Source organism: Actinia tenebrosa, unplaced genomic scaffold (assembly GCF_029948245.1).
Source record: "Actinia tenebrosa isolate PJP-AT-01 unplaced genomic scaffold, QUT_ActTen_1.0 PGA_scaffold5__44_contigs__length_20552954, whole genome shotgun sequence".
Lineage (NCBI taxonomy): Eukaryota > Metazoa > Cnidaria > Anthozoa > Actiniaria > Actiniidae > Actinia > Actinia tenebrosa.
The window spans coordinates 13,444,519-13,461,619 of record NW_028292582.1 but is presented as its reverse complement, the minus strand read 5'-3'; the positions used below and the strand labels follow the sequence as shown (position 1 = coordinate 13,461,619).

General features: G+C 37.0%; 4 protein-coding genes across 5 annotated transcripts; 3 read left to right on the top strand and 1 right to left on the bottom strand.

Moving 5' to 3' along the window:
• The first annotated feature begins 1,171 nt into the window (after positions 1-1,171).
• LOC148906626 (uncharacterized) lies at positions 1,172-3,250 on the top strand. Of its 2 annotated transcripts, XM_089037334.1 has the most exons (4): positions 1,172-1,462; positions 1,663-1,856; positions 1,985-2,148; positions 2,340-3,248. In XM_089037334.1, the coding sequence occupies exons 1-4, from the start codon at positions 1,447-1,449 to the stop codon at positions 3,217-3,219; spliced, it is 1,254 nt and encodes a 417-aa protein (XP_088893460.1). In that variant the 5' UTR covers positions 1,172-1,446; the 3' UTR covers positions 3,220-3,248. The 2 variants fall into 2 exon arrangements, with proteins under 2 accessions (XP_088893460.1, XP_088893459.1); XM_089037333.1 differs by having other exon boundaries at positions 1,172-1,856; positions 2,340-3,250.
• A 689-nt stretch (positions 3,251-3,939) lies between these two features.
• LOC148906623 (uncharacterized) lies at positions 3,940-15,682 on the top strand. Its single transcript, XM_089038169.1, has 2 exons — positions 3,940-4,010; positions 14,312-15,682. The coding sequence occupies exon 2, from the start codon at positions 14,322-14,324 to the stop codon at positions 15,357-15,359; it is 1,038 nt and encodes a 345-aa protein (XP_088894295.1). The 5' UTR covers positions 3,940-4,010; positions 14,312-14,321; the 3' UTR covers positions 15,360-15,682.
• On the top strand, positions 4,786-6,414 carry LOC148906625 (uncharacterized). The gene is made up of 2 exons (XM_089038166.1): positions 4,786-5,739; positions 6,013-6,414. The coding sequence occupies exon 1, from the start codon at positions 5,086-5,088 to the stop codon at positions 5,398-5,400; it is 315 nt and encodes a 104-aa protein (XP_088894292.1). The 5' UTR covers positions 4,786-5,085; the 3' UTR covers positions 5,401-5,739; positions 6,013-6,414.
• Positions 6,366-8,191, bottom strand: LOC148906624 (uncharacterized). The gene is made up of 4 exons (XM_089037647.1): positions 7,638-8,191; positions 7,016-7,551; positions 6,582-6,939; positions 6,366-6,443 (listed from the first exon to the last, which is right to left on the bottom strand). Exons 1-4 carry the CDS (start codon positions 7,989-7,991, stop codon positions 6,366-6,368), a joined length of 1,326 nt encoding a protein of 441 aa, XP_088893773.1. The 5' UTR covers positions 7,992-8,191.
• Positions 15,683-17,101: the final 1,419 nt, after the last annotated feature.

Below are 17,101 nucleotides of genomic sequence, written 5' to 3'. Positions count from 1 at the left end.
TTTGTTTTTGCCCGAGTATACTCTCCCACTTAGGAATTTTGTACACAACTCACCACCACCCCCAGGGGCTAGTTCTGATCTTCGAAGATTCTTCGACAAAGTTTTCCAAGGCCGACAGTTTTAGGCTTTGAATCTCTTTTACTTAAAAAAAACGAAAGATAACTACAGATAATCCAATACAATAGAAAGTTTAGTGAAATTTACCTCGGATGCTATGTCATCGGTACTTATTCTTGTTTCCGCTAAACTCCTTTTATTCGCGTCTAATCTTAATTTTTTGAAGTATTTCTAAGATGCCGTAACAACTAGTTCCGCTATGAAGAGTTATTCGGATTGTTTATAGTTTGTTGGCAACGAATAAACTATAAGATGCCGTATTCGAGTATGAGTTTACTGTTACTAGATCTATGAATCACTCGAACCATCAGTGTTATTCGGATTGTTTACAGTTTGTTGGCAACGAATAAACTATGAGATGCCGTATTCGAGTATGATACGGTGGATCATAACTGTCACGACAAATCACGCGGCACTACACAAAATATTCACGGCAAAATCACCAATTGTCACGGCACTACACAATATTTCACGGCAAAATAACCAGTCTTTGCGGCACTACAAGCTTTGTGTTTTCCGACAACACTTTGATTGGCGTCCACCAAAACTCTATTATATCTCTAAATTTATTTTCACGATTTCACGCTTGTAATCGAGAAGCGCTGTAAGTGGACCGAGAATAAAAGATCAAACTGTAATGTTCCAGTTTATGCCGTGCTGATGGATATATGACTCGTATATCACAATCAATGCCAAGACCTCAAGTGGGAATCCATGATATAGCACATCCTGTATGCTCTCATGAATTAAACCACACTCGGTAAAGTCAGTAAACGTTTTTCTCTTTACTATTTGCTTTAACTATCAGTTTTTTGAAGAGACTAAATTAGGGTACAGCTAGTTCAAACATATACAATCATATGATAACAAAACGATTCTCACTAGTCATTATGTGGCGATGTTCAATAGACTTTTGCCAAGATACGGTCCGATATACATGTAATAACCCAAGCCTCTATTTGGATACATGTTGTTGGGGATATAAGTCACGTGACTATCTCACACTGTTCATGAACGTGGACGTCGAGTATGATTGAAGAGTCTAAATAGGCCCTTTGCAGCTAGTGGTCACGTGCTTGGATACCGCTTAGCAACACAAAACTGGAGAGCAAGCCTTCCAGTAAACAAAAGTTGTAATAGGTCAAGCACGCGTGGTTTTATACGATAGTTTCATCGTTCAAAACGCTTAATCCTTTTGCCCTATCTACAAACACAGTAAGATAATCTTAAATTCTCTCCTTTGGACTCGATTTTTGGTTCGAAGTAACGATATTCTTCGCGTTATCGCGAAAAAATTGTCACCGCCGGCCCGCTCGACGGCTGAAAAACATGGCGACTTCGCAAGGTATGTACTTCAAAACTCTCCTTTTTTTTGGTTTCTTTTCAATTATTGGACTTCTAAAATCTCTAAAATAACAGTTTAGATTGTGAATGGTGATCGATTGTAATTGGACGGCATTTTAATGGACGATTTGTTTATTTTTTGTGAGAGTGATTCCACGTCTAAAGTCAAGACTAACCCATGTTTACATATATTCGCTGTAGATGTTAGAACTCCCGACGAGCCATCACATACCAAGAAAAATTCTTCGTACCATTGTTGTGTTCCCTTGTGTAACGGAGATTCTCGATATCATCCTGATTTAAAGTTTCACCGCTTACCAGGCCGTGCAAGGGATGAGCAATTGAAAAAGGAATGGCTGGTGAAGATACGAAGAGATGTGGGCCCACACTTCAAGGTATATAGGAATCTAACAATATCAATGCACAATACGAATTGCCTGTGGATCTTTAAAAAACTGTAATGAAGATAAAAATAGTTGAATACAGTTACATTGTTATTAAAAGGACATTTGATTTATAATAGGTTAACAAAAGTACCAGAGTGTGCTCAAAACACTTCACTGAGGAAGATTACAATCCTCCCACTGATTCTGGACGTCAGTTGCTAAAAAGAGAAGCTGTACCATCAATCTTTGACTGGTCAACCAAATCCAAAGCAAGAAGAAAGATAATTCGACAAGTAGATAGGTAATGAATATCACATATTTCTACTTCAATACATTTCATTTAGACTTGACTGATGGAATTGTACTTGATGTTTATTTTGGTTTAAACCAAAATAATTTTATAATTTTAATAATTTAGTCTTTTATAATTTTTTATTTAGCGTGAACTGAGTGTGAACTGAGTGTCATCATAATTTCAAAACCTTTTTACAGAGACACTCAGACAGATGAAAGTGATGACAATGAAGATAATAGTCCCAGCACTTCTACAACCTTCAGCATGGATGACCTACAAGCACAAGTCCAGTCACTCAGAGCACAGTTCCAAGATGCACAAAAGCAACTTGAACAAAGTAGAAATGAAACTGCAGCTGCCCTCACTGAAATAAAAAGGGTTAAAGTTGAAGCTGCAAAAGAAATTGAGGACATTAAGAGGCAAGCTGCAGAACAATTAGCACTTAATAAATTTGGGCTTGAGAGATTTGGCACAGACAATGAGATCATAAGATTTTATACAGGTTTCCCATCCTATTTACATATTCAGTTCTTTTTTAAGTTTTTGCAGCCATGTGCTGCACAAATGACATATTGTTATGCCTCTGGAGAAAGAGAAAGTAGACCAGACTCAAGAAATATGCTTCTTGTGGATGAATTGTTTATGTTTTGTGTACGCCTCAAACTAGGTCTATTCGGACAGGATTTAGCTCATAGGTTCCGAATACATAAATCGTCAGTTTGCAGGAAATTGATCACATGGACTAATTTTTTGTATTTTCTTCTTGGTAGTCAAGTGATCTGGCCTTCAAGGCAAGATGTTGATAGGTTTATGCCAGAAGGTTTTAAAAAGCTTTATGCAAGCACACGTGTCATTTTAGATTGTACAGAGATTTTTGTTCAAACACCTACCTCCCTACTACTTCAGTCGCAGCTTTATTCTAGTTATAAGAGTAATACTACACTCAAGGGTTTGATAGGCATTACCCCTAATGGAGCTATTAGCTTCGTTTCTAGCCTTTACACAGGGGGGATTAGTGATAAGGAAATCACAAGGTGCAGCGGCATTCTAGATTTATCAGCACCTTGTTGCCTTTGATTGTTCTATCGTCCAATAAGTAAGAAGCTGCAGGTTAGCAAGTAAGATCAGTTTACTGAGCACTAGACCATATCATATCTTCTTAAGGTCTATTGAAAGGCAGGAATTTCACTATACTCGCTGTTGAAGAATAGAAAAAAAAATTAATTGTTAGCTATGTGCCGTACGTTCTTAAACTTGACTATTGTATAAACCCATAATGACGGATAATAATAATAATAATAACGGTTGTTAAATTCGTATACATCTTTGTAAAATCAGCCATGCAGATATTTGCTTAGACTATTCATGCCCGCAATATTCTGTATTCATGTAGCAAAAATGTCTGAAGTTGAAATAAACATATAATAATAATAAAAGCTTGTAAAGTACTTATACAAGTCTTATCTAAGCGCTAAATTAAATTACAAAGAAAAAGCTATTTTGAATAAATGAGTTTTAAGATCTGAGTTTTAAAAGAAGATAAATTACTTCCAAATCCTCTGTTTGGCTAAGCTTTAACCACTAGTAGCAAAACGTAGAGGCTTTAAAAACGCAAAAATAAATTGAAAATTTGCTATTTTCATAGAATCTGTAATCAAATTAATCCTGCTTAGTCCCGACGTTGCCAAGATTCCTGACCTGCATGAGAGCATAAATATCTGTGAAATTATGCCTTGTTTTGTCATATTTGGACAGATCAATGTATCAGTTACGCTATACCCTGATATATAAGTAAGCGTGACATCCAAGGGCGGGATCGGACCATTATACGAGCCAGTGGGAAAACTGTTGGAATTACTCAACTGCAGGTAAAATATATTTATTGGTTTATTTTATTATCAACCGTATTGGATTATATGTTTAAAAGACATCTAAGAGCACTGCACTCTCCTTTAAGCTTAATTAAAATCAGTTCTGGGTATTTGGAGTCAACACGTAAGCGCTATATCATAGTCAGTCATAGATTACATTTTACTTATTCGTCCTGATATATTCTAAATGATATCAACTTTTTCAGTTTCTTTTTTTGCCGTATTGGATTATGTTAGCTGATTCCAACACTTGTGTTGTTGCATGGAAAAACATCCGAGGATCTGGTAAATCTATCAAGATGATTTGTTTCGTGTTTTCCCTATAAAATAGAATAGAATAAAATAGAAACTTTATTTAATAGATAATTACTGAGGCACGCAGCATTCGTAGGTATAATGCAGGCAGCTGAGGGCGTAGTGCCAAAGTGATTATGTAGTATAATTATTGTTCTTATCAAAATCCAATTGTTTTCTTTCTAGCTTGTTTATCATAGAAACAAAGCCAATAATGAATGAACTAAATATGTCTGATTTTCCTCTATGCATTCGTTGGGATAATGCAGACTGAAAACAATGGATTTTGATAAGATCAGTAATTATTTTCAAAGAACATACGTCGATGATTACAATAGATAATATAATAAAGAGAAAATAATACTAATAGATACGAATTATCATTTACTATTTAAAAGACAACTATCAATAAAACTTCTTTTAAAACGCTCAGTTCTAATATGCGGTAAAATACTGATGCCCCCTATCTCTTAAAGTGTATATCAGGTCTAGAATTTTTTTACGGTTTTGGCATCTCTAGATGATATAAATAAATATTCCAAAAAAAATTTTTCGATTTCGAATTTTTTTCACCTCGAAATCAGCCTTCAAAGTTAGATTTCTGGCGACGCCCAGTCGTGTTGGCCGTGTTTTAGGAGACTGGTAACTAGTGACGTAAATTCGAGAACCGAGAAAAGCGATTGTCAAGGATACGAGTAGACAAAGTATTGTAAACATTGACCCGTTAGTGACTTTCATTCCTTCAAAAAACATAAATTTCAATATATAATTTCACAAGATGGCTACGAACTATTACGGGAGTGATTGCAGCTCTGAAAGCGAGATTTCAAGTATATATTCAGAGGAAGAGGAGGGAGAAATAGAGGACGAATGCCATCAACATGCTGAAACACACGAGTCAGATGATAGCTACCCCAGGTCTGAATCTCACGAATTGGTAGGACCATATTCTTCAGAACCACTTGCTGATGCGGAATGGCTCAGTGAATATAACGAAGAAATTTCAAAGATCGAGAAGAGAAATGAAAAGCTTCAAGAAAGATTTGATGGCGTCACGCCGAATAGTGCTTGGTACGTAACTATCAAGATCTAGCTACAAGCTCACTCTTTTTGCAAAATATTTAGTTTCGTTTTGATTTTTTTACTAACTCGCAAATCTAAACGTTTCCTCTTTTAGGTGTAGATGCGGTCATTGCAAGAAAGACTTACTTCAAAAACCTCAAGAGTGTAATTGCTGTCACGAAATAGAGGGTTGTCTCGAGTCACTGAAGTCTTCCGAAGTGCTCGAAGAATTGGAAGTACCTCCCATTTGTGTGACCTTACATCCAGGGTTTGAGCCTGTTTGTTTAAATCGCTGGTCCCTACGTTCATCATGTGCCAAATACCGCACTATCGACGGATATAAGTATAGACAAACTGGCAGTGAAGAAGAGTGAGTAAATCCTTTTTTTTTCTTCTAAGCTTAGTTTTAATTACATGGGCCCAGAACAAGTAAGATAACTATGACTAATGTTTTCTTCCTTATTTTCTTATATCTTTTACTGTTCACGTGCTTTACAAGTCATACCATGCCGTTTTAAAGTATTACTTATTTCCATGATAATGATGTAAATAGCAATTGTAACTGACAGTTGTTTATTTCAAGAATATATTCTTGTTTGTTTGATAAGTTTATATACTAACAAATTATCATTTCATATTTTAGGCTTCTCCGTGCAACAGCTTACAGGGAATTCACCCAATTGGTTCATGGTTATCAAGGAGGAGGATCCAAGAGAATCCCACTGCCTGCTTGTGCATACCACTCGATAAGAAAACAGTTTCCTAGCACCGATTTTTGTGGATACGAAGATAACGAGTGATACATATCATATTATAAACAGAACATTGCATTAGAGTGATTTTACTTGAAGCATGAAAAAAATTGCACTACATAGTAGTAGATATTCACTGTTTTCTTTTGTTTTACTTCGACTCTCCTCACTAATTATACAACTTTGTATCATGGGTCTAATAGAAATGACTCAAATTGCCTTTATGAGGGTTGTTTTGTATTTGTCACTTTGTATTGCACTTACAACTATAATAAAAAGAAACAAAACACCAAAACAGCAGGATGGAAGGAAACAGCTTTTCCTAAAATTCAAAAAATAAATTTACATGGAAAATAATTCTCCTACTTCTCAGGTACAGAGCCCTTGTTTGCATTACTCAACTAAATTCAACTATGATAGATCATTTTTATAAATAAAGCATTTTGTAAACATTGCGTACCCCTTGATGTTTAAAGAAAGTAGTAAGTGTGATGCAGGCAACTCCCATGTGCTGAAATAGCCTGAAAACCTTGCTTGCAGAAGCACCTGCAGTTAGGACAGCAAAGCACAGGAGAATATTACCAGCTGGGATCTTAGTGCCTGTCATGTTGGGTTGGCTTCTCCAAGTATTTTCCTTCTTTGGGCATCTGGGGTTTTGGCATGTAGTAGTGATATTGACCATAGTCCCTACTTCTCGGTATGTCACAACAGGGTTTTCAGTCTTGCAGGAGTGGCAGAAGGAGAACAACAATAACAGCTTGGACAAGAAGACAATGTACTTAGGCTCAGTTCTAGTGCTATAGTTGCTTGAATTGAATCTGTAAGACAAAACAACAGCAAAACAAATTATTTTTTGTCAAGATTTAAACTATAAAGATCAAATTTATTCCATACCTCTTTCCTGTCATATGCTCTTCATCCTCCGTTTCAGTTTCTGTCTCTGTATCTGTGTAGGGGTGATAGTCGACGTCATCAGGGATACTCTCAGGCTCTTCCTCTGTAATGTCATAGTCAACTGTGTCCTCATCATCTTCCTCCACTTCCATATTTACATACTCATCGTCTTGTTCCAAATTCTCTCCGATCCTTTCTCCAAGACCTTCTTCATGGTCGTTCAGCTGTGTTAAATTACACTGAATACCACAGGACGATTTTGGAGTGGGTTCCTTTGCCAGAGAATCGATCTTGTTTTTTAAATCGATGCATTTATTATGTAGCAATCGTTTTTCTTCTTTGAGCTTTTTGCAAGCCAAGCAATCTGGAGTCTGGGTGCTGAAATCCCGCGCTGAAGAACAATCCTCGGCACTGATTACTGTATCAGGCTCCTCTGCATGGTCTACAGGTAACCTGTCTTCATTCTCAAGCTCTCTAACAGGTCCCATGGCTTCTCTGGACTCACCAGTACTAGCAGCGATCATGTCTCTAAGAATCTATATAGTAAACAAACGATAGTGCTACAGTTGGGGCATATAGTCCAATATGTGTGACATTTTTTTATTATCAATCGACGACTTACCTTTCGGCGATTTCTTTGAGAATTGTTGGCTTCAGCTGAACTAGTCGATGGAACTGGGTAAAGTTTTGGGTATGACACAATTCCGGTCTCATCCCTTACTAAGTGTGCCAGCTTTCTGTCGTCTTCTCCGAAAGAGTAACGCTGACTGTAGTCCTCTGGAGAAAAGTGCTCCGAGCATATTGCCGAAGTCGCCGTAGGCGTCCATTTTGCTCGTCTTTTCAACACAAAATCGACCCATCTTTTCCTTCTAGCCTTTGCTATTGGTCGGTCATCATTAAAATAAGGGATCGTATGAAGTTTTATGCCTTTCTTCGTTATATTTGAACACCCTCCAACCACGCACCTACTAGGCATATTTACAATACTTCGAAAGGCCGATCTAAACTGTGTCACCGAATTTACGTCACAGAAAAACTAGTGCCAGTCCATTAGCGTCTCCCAAAACACGGCCAACACGACTGGGCGTCGCCAGAAATCTAACTTTGAAGGCTGATTTCGAGGTGAAAAAAATTCGAAATCGAAAAATTTTTTTTGGAATATTTATCTATATCATCTAGAGATGACAAAACCGTAAAAAAATTCTAGACCTGATATACACTTTAATAAATCACTCAAAGGACTATCCGAAGCAACAACAACTTTCCAGAGCTGCATATCAGAATCATGTAAAATATTTTGTACCGAGTAACATGTTTGATATATCCAAATTTCACAGCCCTCTTTTGAAATCTATAAATAAGGCATGATCAAAACATGAAAAAGATCATCATGAAGATGATCTAAAGTATAACTTTAACTTTTGCAAATACGCAAAACTCACCCTAGAAAGCGAATCCCGGCGCCTGGTTACTTAAGCGGTATAAATACCAAAATAAATTTGAGTAATCCTTGAAACAAACTTTGGTTTGATCTAAGACAGCTTTGCCTTCTGTGGCTGAGCATGAATGAGTCTGCTAATATGCAATGTGCACGAGCACGAATCTCTAGCACAAAGCATGATTGGAAACCGAGTACTACATAAATCAGAAAAAGCAAATCAATAGAATTATCAGAAAAAAAGGACACTGTTGTATTTGTTTGTACCGGGGTAACGGATTACACAGCACAATATTATCATGGATGTCCTTGGTGGAAACTCGAAAGACGTGGTAAAGTTAGTGCAGAATTTAGTGGGAGAAAGAAGCAATGTTGTACTGAATGCGATGCAAAAGTCAATGCTGTTAAATATATTAAACATCGCAAGAGCTTTCAAGATCCTTTAACTTTAAAAAGAACTTTATATTTTGTACCTTGTAACTAGTTTTGAACAAATGTCAGTAATTCATCAACATAGTTTGCAGGTACGTCGGAAACGGGGGCGCTAGCCATTTCCTATAGATACCGTTTTTTATTTTTTCAGTTTTCGTTGTATATACTGCCATATAATAATAAAAGAAAAAATGATAATGTAAAAACAATAACGATAATAACAAATGCTGATAATAAAGAATTATAATAAAAGAATGGTAATAAAAGAATAGTAATAAAAGAATGAGACTGAGAATGAGAATGAGAATGAAGAGAATGAGAAGATGAGAATGAGAATGAGAATGAGAATGAGAATGAAGAGATGAGAATGAGAATGAAATGAGAATGAGAGAATGAGAATGACGATGATAGATGAGAATGAGATGAGATGAGTGAGATAATGAGAATGAGATGCGAATGAGAATGAATGCGAATGGAATGACAATGAGATGAGATGAGCATGAGAAGAGATGAGAATGAATGAGAATGAGATGACGAGAGATGAATGCATGAGATAGAATGAGAATGAATGGAATGAGATGACTGGAATGAGCTGTAGATGAGATGAATGAGAATGAGAATGAGAATGAGAATGAGAATGAGAATGAGAATGAGAATGAGAATGAGAATGAGAATGAGAATGAGAATGAGAATGAGAATGAGAATGAGAATGAGAATGACGATGACAATGAGAATGGCAATGGCAATGACAATGACAATGACAATGACAATGACAACGACAATGATAATGATGATGATAATCATAATGATAACGATAATCATAATGATAATGATAAATGAAATGCAAAAGCGCAGCAATTTGTGATTGTGTTTGTGCGCGTATTTTATGTAGATGTAACATATATATTTAGGCACTGCCTAAATGCGGAGCTTATAAGTGAAAATAAAATCGGAGAAAAAAATTCAAACATTTTTCCTTTTTCGAGATAAAGAAAACCATGCAATAAAAAAATCAATTCGAAATCCCTACATCCTTTTCTTCGCACGAGTCTTTGTTTTCGACCTCACTATTCACTTAGTAATTTTGTCACATGCAAACAATTCACCACCAGCCACCCCAGGGGCTAGTTTTGTTCGTGAAAAATTCTTCGATAAAGTTTTCCATGGCTGTTTTACACTTTGAATTTCTTTGAATTTAATTATCCATATGAAGTTTAATCTTTTTATAATATGAAACGTATTCTTTCCACAATCCTGAAAATTATACAAATAAATACGCAGCAAAGTGAAAAAAATTAGCTGGAGATTACTTGGCTAAACTAGTCAAGTTTGCGAGGCCCTGAACGACAAAACCAGATGTGTTAGTTTGAATTCGAAAAATCCATTTTCTTAATTTGTGATTAAAATATTTTTATTACTTTCATATAAGCATAAACTATTCTTCGAGAATCTAAAGAACTAAGCTTACCAGATGTTGAGATTCCATTTTACCGGTTTTTATCTGCTCTAATGTGTCAACAAGATGTGAAAATCAAGAACGATAAAATATTTTCGAAAAAAAAAGTTTACATTTATTTAACTTAATTAAACTTAACAAAAAAACTGAGATGTTTAAATAACTATCTATACAAATATTAAAGCTTTTGAATGAAAGTTATCTTTGCTTTGCCGATAGGAAGCGCATCGAAATAACGAAACTGCTTTTCACGTACGTATACGATAGCTGGGTAAAAACAATCACATTCTTGAAGATTTATAAGCTAAGAGAAAGCGCAAATATATTTTGTAATATATACTTCTTTTATATTTCATTCAGCATTATAATAAATTACCTATAGGAATATTAAAACTTTTGAGAAAACGTCTTTGATAAATTGTCGATTTGATGAACAAAGCTGTTTTTCACGAAAGTAAAAATTATACCACTGGTCGCTAAAAAGCACATACCTGAATGCTTGAAAAATACTTCTACACCTATCTTTGACTAAATATTTTTTTCTGTTGTGCTTAAATTTGTCCCATGATTTCTGTGCATTTGAGAGCCGGGTTTGCTAGTAGATTTATAAATTTACTCAATTTATCGGAAAGACCGTGACACTCGGCGAGCCGGTGGGGTTATGCTTGCAGTAAAGACTGACTCGTTCAAAACTGTGAAACAGTATATGTCAGCTGTAGGTAATGTAGATGTAGAGATTGTGTCAGCAGAACTTACAACAATTTCCGATCAGAAAATACTATTCTGTTCCTGCTATCGTCCACCAGATGCTGACCAGGGCTGGATAGATAGTTTCACTGTCTTCCTCGACCAAGTTTGCGACCAGTTTAACAACATCGTGATTTCGGGTGACTTTAACCTGCCACAAATCCCTTGGGAGTCACCTGATAGTGCTACAGGTGCGAACGAGTTGGCCTTCATTGACAACCTAAACGACCACTACTTAACCCAACTAAACAACAAAGCGAATCGTGGCAACAACGTACTCGACCTCATACTCACCACTGTACCAGATCAGATCAGTATAACCAAAGTTCTGTCTCCAGATACTGCGGCAGTATTTACAGACCACTCCATCATCAATTACGAGTTCCACGCATTCATTAAAGGCCTGGCAAAATCTCACAGATCTGTGTACAACTATCGCAATGGAGACTTCAAAGGTCTACGCAAGGCCCTTTTGACGGCTAACCTTTCTTCAACCATAGATCATGATGATATAAACACCGATTGGCTTGCCTGGAAGGAAACATTTCTTGCAACCGTCTCTAAATACGTACCAACTAAGAGACTCAAGGGACGCAACCCTGTGCCGTGGATCAACGGAGCCATAGTAAATCTGATCAAGAAGAAAGACACTATAAGAAAAAAACTCAAGAGATATCCTACGAATAATCTTCTAAAACAGAGGTTCTCATCCTTGCGAGTACAAGTAAAGCACATGATAAGGACAGTCGAGAGGAATTCTTTGGTTCCCTTGAGGCAGATTTGTACAATAATCCAAAGCGCTTCTGGTCTATCTTAAAGACGAAATCTAAATCACGCTCGATTCCTGATCGCATCAGCATGGAAAGAATCATAAGTACAAATGACCAAGCTACACACGATCAAGCTCTTCGATGTTCAGCTGACACGCCTCTGGAAATTGCCAACCTATTCAACACATACTTTGCATCAGTCTACTCGCATGGTGAACCTACCGTGACATCCAACAGCGCAGTTCCTGAACCTACTACATGTCAACTAACGCTTGAAATTAGTGAAGTTCAAAATGTGCTAGAATCTCTAGATGTCACTAAAGCAACCGGACCAGATGGCATTCCAGCAAAACTGCTCAAGGAGACTGCTTCTTTAATTGCACCATCCCTCTGCAAGCTATTCAATAAATCCCTCAATACTGGAGTCTTCCCGTAGGAGTGGAAAAAAGCGAACATTGTACCTGTATTCAAAAAAGGTGATCCCGAGCATGCAGAGAACTATCGACCTATATCTCTGTTTTCTTTGGTGTCAAAAACCCTACAACGATGTGTCCTCAACAACAACAAAGATCAACTGTACAGTGTGATCAACACTTGTCAGCATCAATTCCTAAGCGGAAAATCCTGCAGGAGTTCAGGGGTTCCTCAAGGCTCTATTTTGGGACCAGCTTTGTTCCTTCTGTTCGTGAACGATCTCCCAGAAGTAGTCGAGTCCAGCAACGTTGCCATGTATGTTGATGATACAAAAATCTACAAAAATATCAAGTCTCTTCAAGATGCTGCGTCGCTACAGACCGATTTAAACAGCCTGCACGTTTGGTCTTCGTCATCCGGTCTCACGTTCAATGAGACTAAATGTAAGCCGCAAAGAGTAACAAGAAAAATCAGACCCGTGGAATCTACCTACAGTCTCAAGAACTCTGAACTCGTTTCCGTCAAAGCTGAACGCGATTTGGGTGTCTGGGTATCCAACAACTTGACTTGGAACGGAACAAACAGCTAGAGCTAACAAACTGCTGGGCTACGTAAGAAGAAACACTCGATACATCCAAAGTATTTCCGTGAGACGAACGCTGTATCTTACTCTCGTTCGTGCTCACTTTGGATACGCATCACAAATATGGGCACCACAGTCTATTGAACTAATATCAAGAGTTGAGAGAACACAACGACGTGCCACAAGATACATTCTCAAACTGCCGTTCTCATCCACCGTCTCTTACAGTTCGAGATTGAAAACTCTGTCTTTACTACCAATAACGTACTGGCATGAATACCTTGACATGATTTTTTTCTTTAAACTAACGCACAACCTGATACACGTGAAGCCTAATCTACTACCTGTTCCTCGACGTACACGACCAACAAGATCATCAAACAGTAATGTTGTCAAGTACGCAGTACGTCAGTGCAAGACCTCTACGTACCAGAAATCCTATCTCATCAGGACAACTAGAATATGGAACGCTCTCGCTGATGAACTAAATCTGAACATGGACAAACTCAACACATTTAAACGCGCCATGTTAAGTTACTACGTAACGTCACTGGACAGTTACAACTGTTACGACCCACGTACTTTTAAAACAGTTTGTTTAAAATGTAACTCTTGCAGAAGTCTCACTCTTGCTACCTCCTGTTGTTAGTTATTTGATACAAATGTGTCAATATATCTACTTAAATTATCTTTATGCACTAAGTTTCATTTAAGACATTATTTGGGCCAGCAGTAATTGGCTTAACGCTGTTGCGGTCACCCTGTCATATATATCACAGTATTTTTTTCCAGTTATTATATTTCCAGTTTAATATATGGCGAAACTAATAAATAAATAGATTTGTTTTAGCATTAAGCGGGGTCCCTGTGTTGTGTACACGGACGTATGTACGTACGGAAGTGACGTAGTAGTCAAGCCCTGAAAAATCAACTCGATGGGTTACTATTTTTTCTTAAGTATGGTGCTTCTCTTGCGCGGGCCAGGGAGCTTCGTTAAGAGAAAAAAAACAACTCCTCAGTTATTGAAGAATTCTTGAAAAATACCACTTGCATTAAAAACACCACTCGTGCTTCTCACTTTCATCAATTGTTTTGTTAATTTTTCTTAATAATTATATATCTAATAGAGATAACTACATGGAGAGTGCGCGCGTACGATTTTTATTCACAAGTAGTTTCGTATCAAAAAAAGAACGAGCGAGTTTCTTCGAGCGAATCGAATTGAGAATACAGTCAATTCAAAAAACGTTGTTGGACCGAAAGGAATATGGATAAAAATCACTGAAGCGGTTAAATTTTCGTTCTGAACTAATTGTTCCCGCTGGTAATGAGATAATTATTTTAGGGGACATATTTCCTAGATGGCGTCTATTTTGTGCAATGCCAACTGGACAAGTTTTCCCCTCCTCATCAGAATGGTTTATAATGTTTTAACATATCATTTCATTTTATCTAGTACCAAGAAGATGGCTAACCTGAAGTATACAATAGTTTGGTTGGTTTTTCTATTGGCGCATTTGGACCTTGAACTCGTCCAGTGTTTTTCATATACCGTAAAAAGTTGCCCACCAAGTCTCTCTTCCGATTGTCCACCACGACCGGTTAATTCTTGCAGTAATGATCAGGATTGTGAAGCAAGTTACCCTGGAGAGGGTTTGAAGTGCTGTAAGGACTGCGGCAGGAGTTGTGTGTCTCCTGAAGTGTCCGTAGTAGAAGTAACCCCAGCAAAAATTTTCAAAAAATTGAAGATCCTCACCAAACTGGTTGAAAGGTGCCCCATCCCTTTCACGCGGCATACGACAGAAATAGACAACAATGAATGCCAGTGGTATTACCATAAAGAAGATAATATAGGTAAAGAATGTGATCTAAAATATCCTGGACAAGGTCTGAAATGTTGTCGTGATGGAAACTATTTTAGGTGCTCGCCTCCTCTTGTTGTGTCTGTTAAACTACCAATGTATTGCCCCAGACCTCTTCCTCCAAGACCAGGGGAATGTGATGGTAAATACTTTCAAGACATATGCTTCAACGATGAAGACTGCGAAAAAAAGTATCCTGCGTTGAAGTCATTTATTAAGTGTTGCGTTAATAACTGTATTAGTCATAAGTGCATGATTCCAATTCAAGGAAAGGAGCCACCAGCTGGTATATTCGACAAAACAATTCTAAACAAAGTCTTTGATACTTGTCCAATCATGCCTACACCTGCTGAATGTCCACCAAAACCCCATGATGAATGCATAGACGACTCGGATTGCAATCCTAACCGCTATGCATCAAAAAGAATATGCTGTAAGGATGGATGTGATTTCAGATGCGTTCCACCTGTAAAACCTACAGTCAATGGTACCTGTCCAATCTTCCCTTTTCCTGATGAATGTCCACCAGAAGTAGATGATGAATGTAATAAAGACGTGCATTGCAATCATTTGCACCCTGGGTTTGGGTTAAAATGCTGTAGGATAGAATGTAATTTAAGATGCCTTTCACCTATCGTTTAGAATTAATATCGCTCTACCGTAGAATATCGGTTATGAATCGTAATTTCGAAAGGGTTATTATTTGCCGGGCTAATAATCGACGGGTGGGGGTGGGGGCTTCTATCACAAGTACTCGTATCCATTTCAATTGAAAAAGAGTAGTATTAATGAGATGCTCGAAATGCTTAGAAATGTGGCAAGAAAAAATACAACAAAAAACAATAATATGTGGCTGGTCAATGACTGGGATTCCAAATAATTTTTATGATTGAAATACTGAAATAACCATGTAAGCAACAGACAAGGCCAGAATCAATACTAATGAAGATGTTCTGAATTCGTAAGATACCGTTATACTTGTTGATTTCAGACTCATTTCCTCATTTCCTCATTTCACGTCATTCACGAATACAAACCTCAATACAAATCTCAATGCACTGACTTTAACGCTACATAGATTCATCAAATTGAGCTGATCCTCACAGTATATGAAACAACTAATGCAGCTGCAAATTGAAAGACTCAGAAAAAAATTTGAGTCTTGAACGGGATTTGAAGTGCCCTGGCGATTCAGGTGCCATGCTCTAACCACTGAATATCTCATATGAGACTTCAAGGACACATTAGTTGTCAATTTATACAATACATAGATTCTTCGAACCTGCACTAGAACACGTGAATAGGCCATTTGCAGGTATTATTTCTCAATTGACACGGTTTTCTTTGTTATTCACAAGGCTTCATTTTTTTATAACCCTCATTATAAATGCAAGGTCAATATATAGTTATTAACCCGGATAATAACTATATATATAGACCGTTCGCATTTATAATGAGCAACATTTGATAGAAAACCTTCTCAATTGATAACTAAAATACTTAATTACCTCGAAGTCGGCAATAAACCTATACATCCCTCGGGACTGCGGCCCTCAGGATGTATTTGGCTTATTGCCTCTGTTCTCGGTAATTAACTCTTACATAATCACATGACTGTAACTGGATGGTAAATGATATCTTTATTGGGGATACCAGAATAACAGTATGACTTCACGTCACGGTTCAGCGATTTAAGAGGAAAGAGTCTACCGTCAAGTAAATCTTCTTGATGCCTTTTTTTTGTAAACCAGCGTCATATTGATGAAGAAGTCTTTGGAAAATTTTTCTTAACTTAGTTTGATGTCTTTAACTAAAATTATCTTTAGCCTTTTTAAAATTTTCTTTTACGAAGTACCTTTCCAAAAGCGACTCGGAAAGAGCTGACACACAAGCGTGTTTCAAAACCTTGAGGACTTAGAGATTTGATCTGTGGCCTCGAAAAAAGAGGTTTTCCAAATTAGATATTCATCTTTGTATTTGCGAAGTTTCGTTACCTTTTGCACAACTGCTCATCAATGGCCGTTTGAAGTTGGAAAAACAGCTTCCTCGAGTTTGATTCCATGTATGCATATATTTAAAAAAAATGTGAACAGAGGCTTGCATGGTCACTCGACAAGCAAAGAATTTTCTATTTTCATAAATTTTGCATAGAATTTGATAAAATGTGTTGAAATTTTATTGTCTTTAAGAGCATAGCAAATAGAAAAATTGAAAACATTTTTGGGTCTTAAATGTTTAATTCGTAAGATTTGATTACATATGCAAATAATGCATAAACTTTTATTTGCATATCTAATCATTATCACCCATTTTGAGATCCGAGCATAATATTTCTATAGATATATGCCAAATTTTATTTTCATGCTGAATGAAATATAAAAAGG